Below are 13,684 nucleotides of genomic sequence, written 5' to 3' on the forward strand. Positions count from 1 at the left end.
GCCAGAGAGGAAGGACCAGAACCACCGCAATACGGTGTCTCCAATGCCCAACCCCTCCAGGCGGTCCAGGAGGATACTATGGTCAACGGTATCAAAAGCCGCTGAGAGGTCAAGGAAAACAAGGAAGGAGCATTCGCCCCTATCCAGAGCCGTCCTCATATCATCCACCAAGGTGACCAAGGCCATTTCTCTCCCATGCCCAGGCCTGAAGCCTGACTGAAATGGATCTAGATAACCGGCTTCTTCCAAGTGTGCCTCCAACTGCCTCGCCACCACCTGCTCAATCACCTTGCCCAAAAATGGCAGATTCGAGACTGGGCAGAAGTTGTTCAGAACTTGGGGATCCAAGGAGGGCTTCTTTAAGAGCAGTCTTATCACTGCCTCCTTGAGGGCTGATGGCATCACTCCCTCCTCAAGGGAGGCGTTCACCACTGCCCTGATCCCCTCACCCAATCTCTCTCTGCAGCCCATAATGAGCCAAGATGGGCAAGGATCAAGTAAGCAGGTGGTCGGCCTTACAGATGAAAGCACCTTGTCCACTTCCTTCTATCCAAGGCTTCCTTCTGTCCAAGTCTTTTTGCTTCTTTGCTTTCCAGTAAGGCTTGTAAATGACACTTGTGGCTTGGACTCTGCTCTAACTGTAGTGTCTGAAGCCTAGTTCTCACTGAAGCGGCAAACTATATCAGGGCTGTAGACAGGGCTTTTCGACTATAGAGAGGACTCCCGGGATGGAATTTTCCCTCAGTTAAAAAAAATGTCATCTATGTAGAAAGCTAACATGCCAAGGGCAAGCTGTGGCTCCTGATATGTAGCTTTCTGTAGATTTTTTTGTATGGAGGATCATTCAGTCACATGAACCCGCACTTGGAATCTGACGAGGTGCTGTCCAGGTATGGTTTTTACAACCTCAGTGGGAACTAGCTCTAAGTTGGGATGCATGCAAGTGATTTTATCTGCAATGTGACTTGCAAACAGGGGTTGCTTTTCACAGAACAATTTGTTTTTAGAGATATCAGAATAAAGGTTATACACATTGCTGCATAAACTCTGAAGAATATTGGCTTTTTATCCTTTTACTCTACTTCCATGTAGTCTGCCTGGTTACACATTATTGCATGAAAAGCTAGCCATGTCACATTGCCCTGTAAGTATCTCCAGGTGGGCTGGATTTAGGCTTAATAACTCACTCACCACCTAGAATAGCTCCAGTGGATAACTAGCAGATATTCTTGGGCAGAAAAATAAGACCATCTTTTGTTGCCCTCACAAACATGGCAGCATTTATGCAGTCCTAGAACTAGAAATGGTAAGTGTTCTGAGTTTTATCTCTTCTTTAGATGATTCCTTAGAATAGGCTACTAATTTAATGCATATCATTTTTAAGGCTTTCAGTTCTATCAGCTGTTAGAAAGATAGTTAAATGTCATCATGTGGGGAAAAAGAATGCTAATGATCTTGAAGGATAACTCCAATTTTTACCATTTTAGGTCTGTCTGTCTGTCTGATTTGTTTCTCTGTTTGATTAGTGGCTTAGTACCCCTGCATAATGCCTGTTCATATGGACACTATGAAGTGGCAGAGTTATTGGTGAGACATGGGGCTTCTGTCAATGTCGCAGATCTGTGGAAGTTTACACCACTACATGAGGCAGCAGCAAAGGGAAAATATGAAATCTGCAAGCTCCTTCTAAAGGTATGTAGTTCATAATTTCTTTATAATTTTGAATTGTCTTCTGTCAGTTTGCTTTTGCCTAGCAGGACCTATAGCACATTGTACCATATGTAACAGTTCTGTGAGCCTTCTTAAGAGTTGCACTAATGTTGTCATTAATAATAAATAACTATAAATAATATTATTATTTATAAGGAAGGCATTGTACCCTTGGTCAGATTGCAAACTGACATACCTTTGCAAATAAAAGTAATAGTTTTACCCGTGTAGTGTGCAATGGACACATGAAAAAATATTCTGAACTCTACTTATTATTGCGTTCTGTTCAATATTAGCTGCAACAATTGGGATAAATTTTCGGAAGTACTCCTGTTTGTAATCGGAGAGGTTGGGGAATGAATTTCTAAAGTTGGCTATCCCCCCCTTCGCTTTTAATACTGTGGCAATACAATAAAGGTTCTATGATTGCTGCTTCATGTATTACTCAAATTGCTGTTATTGTGAAGACAAGCTGAGGCTCTTTTAGATGTTGCACAGATTTGACTCTGGGCTTAAAGGAAATGGCTATGTTTATTTGCAGGAAAATAAGCATTGGGTCAAAATTTACCCCCCGAGTCCACAAAAGGTCAAAAATTATCTCTTGGGGCAACTTATTGCCACATCACTGGATTTCAGTGATTTCACAGATGAGCATGTGCAAGTGCTGAGCATGCCTACTTGAAGCAAAGCTGAGAAATTCCGAGTTAAGTGAATTAGAACCATAAAGGTTACCAGTCACTTGTCTCCCAGCCAGGATTGGGGAAACGGGAAAATCTTGAGGGAAGCTATTTGAATCCTGTCTGAGGAGAGGTGCAGAGGATTCTTTATGTTTGCTGGATTCTCTGCATCAGTGTTACATTGTTCACATGAACACAAGATGATCAGAACAATATTTAGTCCACCATTTTATTTCTAACAGTGGCCATGCACATGCTTCTGGGAAGCAAATAAGCAGGGCATAAACAGCATTTCCATATTCTCTTCCCTAATATGGAGGGTGGCAATACTGACCCACCCTGTACCATTCATCTTGTATTCCTAGATCACTGACCCTGTGAATTAGCCTTAGACTTCTCTGCTACTCCCACAGCCTGTAGAAGAGCTGACTTAGGAGCTCATTATGAACCCCATCTGTTTGGGAGCTATTTTTGCAGGAGGAATTGGCCTAGTTGGAGGCGGGGGAAAGATTGTCCCCTCCATCAGGTTGCTGCTGTCCTTCCAGTTCTGCCCTGATTTGTTTCTTTGGGGGGAAAAAAAGCACCTGTAATCCAGTTTATAGCTGATGCTGAATAATCTTTTTCTCAGGCTTCTTCCCAGTCGCTCTGGTATCAGATGTCTTTTCTGGAGAGTTTCTGGAGCCACAAGTTAATTTGTGGAAACGCCTCTGGAGGAGTCTGCGAAAGTTCTAAGATCTGCTTGTACTGCTAGGCCTATTTTACACTGCTAATACTTTTAAAGAAAAAGCAGTCACAATTAATTAGAAGAATGTTCCTTCTTTTCCCCTTTTTTTTCTTGGAATCCTTTGTGGAACAAAGGGTCTCATTTACGATATTCAGCTTAATCCACCAAAAGGGAGATGCCTGCATGGCGTTGACGGTGGATGTGTCAGTCTGGACATACAGCGCAATGCCAGTCCCACCTCCATTGAATTTAATGCCATACTTGGCGTGGGTGGTGATGCATGTCCACATCTGGGGCAACTAGTCACATGCAATAAAGCTTGACTAGAGCTGGAGGAGTGCCAGTTCCTTTTAATGCTATTGAGCTGTTTAATCAGGCTAAAAGACGGAAAAATAACTAAATAGCTTAAATAGGAGAAAGCAGATTTAGTTCTTTTCCAGGAAATGCATTTCAGGCAACCCAAATCTCACTGTTTAAGTACTGCATTTAAAGGAGATTTTCTTGACTTGTTCTGTCATAAAACAAGCAAGCGAAGGCTCAGAACTTCCAACAAAAGATATTTTGGGTGGTTAAGTAAGGATAAGTACTTGTAAGATGCAATATGGAGAAGATTGACAGTTACTGGTGGATTTGAACTTAATGTTGGACTTTGGGGGTTTCATACAGTAGTTCTGAAAGAGAGCGATTTTATTGCTGGAGAATTATTGACTGGAAATTTCACTGGGCTCATGAGCCTCAACAAGACATAATGCTTAATCACAGTGTGGTAATCTTGGATTTAAGAAATGAGTGATAGGGAAGAACTAGTTGGGTAGTGAGAAAGATAAAAATATACCTATCTTGAGTGTATGGGATGCATTGAAATAAGTTTCAACACATCCTGTACATATATATTTGTTTACATACAAGTAATATATATTTGTTTATTCTTCTGTTTGGAGAGTGTTACATTATTTCAGGTATATTATTAGATTTTGATTGGGCAGGAATAATTTTTTTGCCATTGCAATTGCTAACTGTCTGGCAGCTTAGTCTCCTTTCTTGGAAAACCTTTGCTAGGGAACATAAACATTAAGACTGTAACTTGTTTTAGTTTTGCGGATTGCAGTTGTGTATAAAATATTTCTGACCAAGTAACCTTATGTTTGTTTTCTAATTCTAAAATTTGCTGGGTGTGGTTTTGTGTAGTTCACTTTTAATACTGAAGGTTGCAGTCAGGGTTGAGGCTGGTTTGAATTTCCCACCAGTATTCCCCAGTACAAATAACCCTTTCAGTTGCAGCAATAGTTTCAACAACAGAGTAGTAGACAGACAGAGAACAAGCTGGACTTAGGGATAAAAGAAAAGGTCACTTGAAAGATGTGAAACTGTGAATAAGCCTGATCAGATCTAGAAGAAATGTTTAGAGCTGTTTGAATAAAAGATAAAAGCAACTATTCTACAGCCATTGACTGATCCTGGTAATCTATGGAGAGAATAGGGTAGATTGGATCTGTGTGGTTTTTTTAAAGCGTTTATAATTGTTTATTTGTTCTGTTTATTCTGTTTACCATGTTTATATATCGCCTTTCTGCCTGAGTACTCAAAATAGTTCATCGTTTTACATTGTTGACAACTTTTAAAAAATGAATAATATTTGCAGACAGGACAAGAAGTAGCTTGGCTCTTCTGCAGTAACACTTGCTAGCAGTAAAGATATGGGTTTCGTACACATAGGTTCTGTGTATAGAATCAATGTATACAGAACCCATACCTTGTTACTTCTAAGGACCATTTCTTGGTCACATCACTTTTGCAAGAGGTGGGTGTACAATTCCAAATCATACCAGTCCAAAGCTATGTAAAGATGTTCCCCTTTTTCCGGAATTTATATCCCACCTCCAAGGAAGTTTGTGATGGCTCAACAGTAATGTAATCATGCAGTATCTATCTACAGTCATGTGAAAAAGAAAGTACACCTTCTTTGAGTTCTATGGTTTTACGTATCAGAACATAATAAAAATCATCTGGTCCTTAGCAGGTCTTAAAATTAGGTAAATACAACCTCAGATGAATAACAACACATGACATATTACACCTTGTCAATATTTATTTTACAGAAATAAAGCCAAATGAAGAATCCATGTGTGAAAAACAAAGTACACCCTTACTGCTTCCATAGGTATAATTGATCATCAGCAAGTGTGACCACCTTTATAAAAGCCGAAGTCTCAGGTGTTTGCTGGTCCCAAGCATTCAGGTGTGTGTTAACACAATGCCAAAGAGTAAAGACATCAGCAATGATCTTAGAGAAGCAATTGTTGCTGCCCATCAATCTGGGAAGGGTTATAAGGCCATTTCCAAACAATTTAAAGTCCATCATTCTACAGTGAGGAAGATTATTTACAAGTGGAAAACATTCAAGACAGTTGCCAATCTTCCCAGGAGTGGACGTCCTAGCAAATTCAGCCCAAGGGCAGACCGTACAATGCTCAGAGAAATTGCAAAACATCCAAGAGTTACATCTCAGACTCTACAGGCCTCAGTTAGCATGTTAAATGTTAAAGTTCATGACAGCACAATTAGAAAAAGACTGAACAAGTATGGTTTGTTTGGAAGGGTTGCCAGGAGAAAGCCTCTTCTCTCTAAAAAGAACATGGCAGCATGGCTTAGGTTTGCAAAGTTGCATCTGAAAAAATCACAAGACTTCTGGAACAATGTCCTTTGGAAAGACGAGACCAAAGTGGAGATGTTTGGCCATAATGCACAGCACCACGTTTGGCGAAAACCAAACACAGCATATCAGCACAAACATCTCATACCAACTGTCAAGCACGGTGGTGGAGGGGTGATGATTTGGGCTTGTTTTGCAGCCACAGGACCTGGGCACCTTGCAGTCATTGAGTTGACCATGACCTCCTCTGTATACCAAAGTATTCTAGAGTCAATTGTGAGGCCATCTGTGAGGCCATCTGTCCGACAGCTAAAGCTTGGCCGAAATTGCGTCATGCAACAGGACAGTGATCCCAAGCACACCAGCAAATCTACAACAGAATGGCTGAAAAAGAAAAGAATCAAGGTGTTGCAATGGCCCAGTCAAAGTCCAGACCTCAACCCGATTGAAATGCTGTGGCGGGACCTTAAGAGAGCTGTGCATAAACAAATGCCCGCAAACCTCAATGAACTGAAGCAATGTTGTAAAGAAGAGTGGGCCAAAATTCCTCCACAACGATGTGAGAGACTGATAAAGTCATACAGAAAACGATTACTTCAAATTATTGCTGCTAAAGGTGGTTCTACAAGCTATTGAATCATAAGGTGTACTTAGTTTTTCACACATGGCTTCTCCATTTTGGCTTTATTTCTGTAAAATAATGACACGGTGTAATATATCATGTGTTGTTGTTCATCTGAGGTTGTATTTATCTAATTTTAAGATCTGCTAAGGACCAGATGATTTTTATTATGTCCTGATACGTAAAACCATAGAATTCAAAGAGCGTGTACTTCCTTTTTCACATGACTGTGTCTGTCTGTCTATCTATCTATCTATCTCCAGGAGAAGTTCACACAAACCCCATGGTTAGAGTTGTACAATTTCTGGAAATTTTGAAGCTGTGGGAAAAAACTGGTTTTTCCCAGCGGGGGGTTGGAAAAACATTTTTTTGGGAGAAATGGAAAAATAAGCAATACTTATTTTTTTAGTGCTCTTTACAGATCTAAAGTCACTTTGTTCCTTTAGGACAGCCTTCCCCAACCTGGTAGCCTCCAAATATTTTGGACTTCAGCTCCCATTGGCCTCAGGCAGGATGGCCAATGGTCAGGAATGCTGGGCACTGTATTCCAAAACATCTGTAGGGCACCAGGTTGAGGAAAGCTGCTTTAGGAACATAAAGCAGCCTTTATGTTTCTCAAGTTATATTATGTATAACTTAGTTTGCTCATGAAATTATCATTATATTTGCGTACTTTAAAAAGTGAGCTCATTTAGGAAATTTGTAACTATTGTTTGAATAAGCTATACTTTTAAAATATAATATACCAATCATGATTAATATTATGAGCAAACCAAGTTATACAGAGGGAACTTCAGCAAGTAGTCAGTGAAACATCTGAATCATCCTAGAAGCCAGAAGAAGCAGGACGAACTGGAGGGGGAGCAAGATAAGTCCAGAAACACAGGACTCTGCAGAACAAAATCCAAACTGTCAAGGATGTACATTGTGTTCCATATTATGATATGGTGACTATTCACATGTTGGGAAGCTGAGCATGACTTGGAGCATCCCAAAATGTTTATCAGTAATAGATACATTGGATCAATAATTTTAATAAGAAATGGAAGAAATAACTATGCTGAGTATCTTACAGAGATGATTTAAAAACATTTTTCCCCATGGCTTCATTATTTCCAGACATTTTACATCTCTAGTCTTTCCATAAAAGTCTTCTTATTACATAGTGTTTAGAAATCATTTTGGGGGAGTAAAGGCTTGGTAACAATATATAAACACCTTGTCTTAAATTCTAAAAGAAAGTATTTCATAATCAAAGCTGTTCAGTTTTTCCATTTTTTTGGAAGAAAACAAAAGGGTTCTCGGGGGAGGGGGGGAATAAAAAAAAAAACCCTGGTTTTTTTTCCAGATTTTTCCAGTTTTTTTCCAGGCCTTCATATCTCTACACAGGGTTAGTTGCACTTGAGCTCCTTTAACTTCAGTGGAATTTAAGTTCACGCAGTGGTGCCCTAGATGGATTGTGGCCCATACTTACAGACATGGATGTGATTCCCTCAGTGCGCATCTGTCCTTTTAGAGAGCAAGTGGGAGGGGCAGCTATGGAATGAAGTCTGCTTAAACCCAGGTACTGTTGGGTAACTGGCTTTTAGCATAGTCTCCCTTCATGTCCTCAATGTCTAAATTTAGATTGTGAGCTCCTTGGAGTAGGGACCTATCTTTTTTCTGCATATGTTACTCTGTAAAGTGCCATACATGTTGTTGGTGCTAGATAAATATTAAAATATAAACAGCATGTACTGTTCCGCTTTGGAGGCTTGGAGAGAGAAGGAGAGAGAAACTCAGCTAGCCTGCATTTAATTTTTGTTAGTAAACAGTAGACTTGTTTTTTGTAGCATGGAGCAGATCCAACTAAAAAGAACAGAGATGGCAACACACCCCTAGACTTAGTGAAAGAGGGAGACACAGATATACAGGATCTTCTTCGAGGTGATGCTGCCCTGCTGGATGCCGCCAAAAAGGGCTGCCTGGCACGAGTTCAGAAATTGTGTTCTCCAGAAAACATCAATTGCCGGGATACCCAAGGACGAAACTCCACCCCGCTGCATCTTGCTGGTGAGTTGTCAGGATTTCTAAATCACACAGTCATGTAATTTATTCACAGAAAAATATCTTAGACACAGTCTCAGCTACCTAAAGAATCATAAAATTAATTCAACAGGGAGCAAGAGTTTATGAAAAATGCAGGTGATTGCGTAAACTGCTGAGTTTTCTGTTGATCTTTTTCTTCATATAGCTGGTTACAATAATTTGGAAGTTGCTGAATATCTTCTAGAGCATGGTGCTGATGTCAATGCTCAAGACAAAGGAGGATTAATTCCGCTACATAATGCAGCATCCTATGGGGTAGGCATTATTTATTAATGTATGCATATTCAAGACTTGTATCCTAGCTTCCTATAGAATAGAATAACCAGTGCAGCTTACAGCACCAAGTATAAAACAATAAAAGGTAAAGGTGTCCCCAACCAGTCGTGTCCGACTCTAGGGTGCGGTGCTCATCCCCGTTTCTAAGCCGAAGAGCCAGCGCTGTCCGAAGACGCTTCCGTGGTCATGTGGCCGGCATGACTGAACACAAAGGTGCACGGAACGCTGTTACCTTTCCCGCCAATGCGGTACCTATTTATCTACTTGCAATTTCTTGCTTTCGAACTGCTAGGTTGGCAGGAGCTGGGACTGAAGACGGGAGCTCACTCCGTCACACAGCACTCGGGTCTCAAACTGCTGTCCTGCTGACCTTCCGGTCTGCAGTTCAGCGTCTTAACCACTAAGCCACCGCGGCCCGAACATAAAACAATACAGAATAATAAAAATAACAATAAATCATCAATTAAGAAAGCTAAAACAGCACATAAGTAAGTAGCAGCGTAACATCTGCAAACGTTTGCCAAAATATGTAGCTTCTAGTTAGTGCATTTTTCCCCGTAAGTTGGAATGTCTGACAAATGGACAACATAAAACATTTTTTCCAGGATTGTCCACTGAGATAGGATGAATAGAACATTTACCAACTGTTAAGTCTTCACTGCATGCATGTAATCATTTGGTAAACTAGTGAATATAACACACTTTAGCACCTAATCAGAAATCTGGAAAGCGGGGGAATGGTAAGATTCTTCTCACTACTTGCCAAAACAATACAGATGACTGGTTTTTAAGTGATGACATGAAAATACCATGTTAAGTTACCACTTGGTAAATAACCATCTGTATTTTCCTGTGGACTGTGGTGAACCCAGGACCAAGTAGCTCATATAAGGATGAGGGGTTCCAAGCCTTCTCTGTATCTTTCTTAATTGCAGTCAATAAGCCAGCCCTTTTCAATTTCTACGTAGGAAGATTGAAACAGACAAGCACATCCACCCTCATTAGGGAAGCCCCAAGTAATTGAAAAACTGCAGAGGCCCAATCTGGAGTTTTAGTGAACTTTTCATACTGGCTAATATAGTCCTGCTCTGTGCACATATATGTGTGTGTATATATATACAGATGTGCATAATTGCAGTGCAGTAATACATTTCCAGCACTGAACACATCCATCCATGTTGGAGTTCTAAATGCGTAATGAATCATTTGAGAATTGTTGCTTTTGTTCTTCCTATATTGGGAATTTTTTGCTACTATATTCTCTTTTTTAATTTCCCTCCAGCATGTAGATATAGCAGCTTTGCTGATTAAATACAATACCTGTGTAAATGCTACAGATAAATGGGCATTTACACCATTGCATGAAGCAGCACAAAAAGGAAGGACGCAGCTCTGCGCTCTGCTTCTAGCTCATGGAGCAGACCCAACAATGAAGAACCAAGAAGGCCAAACACCTCTGGATCTGGCTACGGTACGTTCCTTTTGAAAAGTAGCAGTAATTATTTCCATATTCCAATCCCCTAACTAGTGTGATGCCACATTTATTTACTTAATCAGCCACATGTATATCCTGACCTTGCTCTAAGGAGCTCAGGGTGGCATATGTGAGTCAGCCTGACTTTATCCCCTGAAACGACCCTGGGAGGTCAGTTAGGCATAGTGTGTGTGACTTGTCCAATATTACCCACCCTTTTCCCACCCTGCTGCCCATCCCCACTCCTTGCCTGCACACCCGGCGCTGCCCTCGTTGTCCTGCAGCACCAGTCACCCATTCAGGGCTGCTGCTGCTGGCCACGGCAGGAGCATATGGGGAGCTTGCCGTTGTCTGTTGCTCGTGCTTATGTGTGAGAGAGGGATTCTAGTGGGTTTGATGTGCAGATGTTAGCAGGGGATCATGTTTTAGCACCATGCAGTGAAAGGTTTTCACCTGCTGTTTTTTGCACATCAAATCTGTCATTCAAGGTGCAGGAGGGGGCCTGGGGTTGAATCCAACCCCTCTGGTTGACAGTAGGATCCTAGATTTGTGTCAGGGTGGAAACTGAGCCAATAGAACCCCAGAGCAGTTCTGATTCTGAGGAGGATCAGCAATCCGTGGGAGAGGAGCCAGCTCATCCCTCACAGGCACAGCAGCTGGCAGAGATTCCTCCTGCCGGCATTTCTGAGATAGATAGTGACCCGGGCAGTGAGAGAGTGCGGGAGGGGGGCTTGCTAGATGCTCGACGCAGACACAGGGAGCGACGAGCGATGGAGGGCGCGGAAAGGAGGCGTAGCGCCCGTTTGGCGCGCAAGCAACGGCCGCGTCCCGTGGACCCAAGGGAAAGAGGGAGGATCTCTCCCTAGCCCATAAGTTCAGGGTCTTCAAGTGATTCTCCTTCAAACGGGGACCAACTGCCTACCCAGAGCATAGGCTACTCCGCTGTTCATTGCTTAGTTGCTGGTGATTAGCATCTGAAAGAGTCATTAAGTTGTAAAAGGATTAAAGCCTTAAAAAAAGAATCATTTCGTCTGTGTCTTGAGTTGGCTATTTGGGTGTACTGAAAGAGGCCGCTAGGGCGCTCCTGACAGCTTGTTTACCCGGAAGTAAGTCCCAGTGTGTTCGGTGGAGTTTATGTTGGAGGGACTAGGGCCATGAGTCACTTAACCTGAACTTGAAGGGTTAATACGAGTAAGGTGGGAGGGGATCTGAGAGGTCTTCTGCCTTTTCCTTGTCTCCTCCCTCTACTTTCCTATCTTCTTCCTTCTTTCTCCTGCAAGTGATGCTGGTCTCAGCCAGCTTACCTTGAGATGTAAGTTTGTTATATCTCCAGTGAAAGTCTGTTCCTCGAGTGTGTTTTGTCTACATCCGTGGCTACTGACGGGGGTGGGGCGCTGATTCCTAATTTAGTTTTACTCCCCTAGTAAGTGTAGTTATGCTTGTAGCCTTGTAGGGCAATCCTACTTGTCTGTTCAGAAGTAAGTACCATTATATTCAATGGGATTTACTCCCAAATAAGCGTGTATAGGAGTGCAGCCTTCAAGGAGTTGTGGGTCACTACAGACTAAGTTCCATTTATTTTAATAGGGCATTGCTTCACACCTGGTTGCAATGGCTCTTCATAATAATAATAATTAATAATAAATATACTATGATTATATTATTATTACTACTACTACATGTTTCTTGAATTAAAAAGGACCCCACTGGAGGCATTCAAGATGAAGCTGGGCAGCCATCTGTCAGGGATGCTTTGACTTGGATTCCTGCATTGAGCAGGGGGTTGGACTCAGTGGTCTTGTAGGCCCCTTCCAGCCCTACTATTCTATGATTCTACCCAGTGAGTTTCAAACCTAGATCTCACCAATCCAAATTAATTACAACATTGACTGTCATATCCAAATTCTCTTCTTTGGCATCGTGGTCAAGGCAGAACAATGGAGTCTTTTTACCACCTGCGCAAATTGTACATCTTGGTTATGAACCCATCACTTCAACCAGGCAAAATCATGAAGCCAGTCTAATGTGTCTTTGGCTGCTACTTAATAATAGCTTCCCTCCTTAATTTAATTTGGTCCTGTTGTTGTTGTTGTTCAGTCGTTCAGTCGTGTCCGACTCTTCGTGACCCCATGGACCATAGCACGCCAGGCCTTCCTGTCCTGTGCTCTCTCCCAGAGCGTGCTCAAGTCCATATTCATTGCATCAGTGATGCTATCTACTTGAACATTATCGTCACCTTTAAAAACCAAGTGTTTGCATCTGGAACGTTAGTATGTGTGAACATAACTTAAGCATCTTTTTCTTCTAGAAAACCAGAGGCACATTAGAGAAACATTTGGGAAAATGCAAATTCTCATATCGCAATTTTTAAAGAAAAAATAAATGCCTTTAAAAACTTTTTTGGTATCTCCCAAAACAGTGAATGCTTCTACATTTTATGTCAAAGGCTGGTGTCTCAAGCGTTCACAAGTAGATAGCAGTTTAAAGAACAAACCTGTTATTAAAATTAGAGTCAAAATGATCTCTTTAAGGTATGTCTTCAATTAACAATTAATTACTGGTTTTAATTTTTTGAATTTCTTTTCTTATTCTTGTTTTCAGGCTGACGATATCCGAGCCCTGCTGATCGATGCAATGCCTCCAGAGGCCTTGCCAACGTGCTTTAAACCACAAGCTACTGTAGTTAGTGCCTCTATCATTTCACCAGCATCAACTCCATCCTGCCTGTCTGCTGCCAGCAGCATAGATAACCTTGCAGGACCTCTGGCAGAAATTGCAGTGGGAGGGGCATCCAATGCTGGGGATGGAGCAGCAGGAACAGAGAGGAAAGAAGGAGAAGGTAACTTCGCTGGCTGTGCGAAGACACTGAGACTGCAATTAGACACAGTTTCTGGGGAGGAGGCCCCTAATACATAGTGGGGCTTAACTTCTGAGTAAATGATGCATAGGATTGCTCTGAGTGTACTGTATTCTCTCATGTTATCCTTAAAGGTGTGTTTGGTCATGTCCTTTAAGACACAGTCCAAGTCTAAAATATGCAACATTTGAAGGAGCTGCATATTGACGAAGGATTTACTGCAAACAAATTCCATTCTGAATCGCTGTTCTTCCTGTGTTTTTGTTAGCAATCAATTCCTAATTTTGGATTTTAAAATACTGAAATGCATATGTGTCTGGTCCTTGTCATTTGTATAAGCAGCTTGATATAAGGCATATATGGAAACGTAGCCAAAGACTTTAAAAATGTTTATGGTGATCTTTGCTTAGGGGAGCAATACATCTGTGTGTGTGTCTATGTCTGTGTGTGTGTCTGTGTGTACCTCACTGTCAACCAGTGTGAATATGTATATGTATTTCTCACATGAGTGGTGTAGCATCACAGGATAATACTGATGGCAGCTCCTTATTTTTCTGTGAGTAACCTCCTCTGGCGTTGTGTCTCAAACGTATACAAAAAAGT

General features: G+C 41.5%; 1 protein-coding gene across 3 annotated transcripts in view; it reads left to right on the plus strand.

Annotated features, from left to right (window-relative positions):
* The window catches only part of TNKS (tankyrase), a 114,844-nt gene that overhangs the window by 76,759 nt on the left and 24,401 nt on the right, over positions 1-13,684 (plus strand). For all 3 annotated transcript variants that reach the window (XM_084835058.1, XM_084835059.1, XM_084835060.1), the window contains exons 15-19: positions 1,527-1,692; positions 8,219-8,438; positions 8,620-8,729; positions 10,033-10,221; positions 12,826-13,063. In XM_084835058.1, the coding sequence (XP_084691184.1) occupies positions 1,527-1,692; positions 8,219-8,438; positions 8,620-8,729; positions 10,033-10,221; positions 12,826-13,063 (923 nt within the window). The remainder of the gene's footprint in view (positions 1-1,526; positions 1,693-8,218; positions 8,439-8,619; positions 8,730-10,032; positions 10,222-12,825; positions 13,064-13,684) is intronic.

This window comes from Heloderma suspectum, chromosome 2, assembly GCF_057233095.1.
Source record: "Heloderma suspectum isolate Gila_16-S chromosome 2, 16-S_ref, whole genome shotgun sequence".
Lineage (NCBI taxonomy): Eukaryota > Metazoa > Chordata > Lepidosauria > Squamata > Helodermatidae > Heloderma > Heloderma suspectum.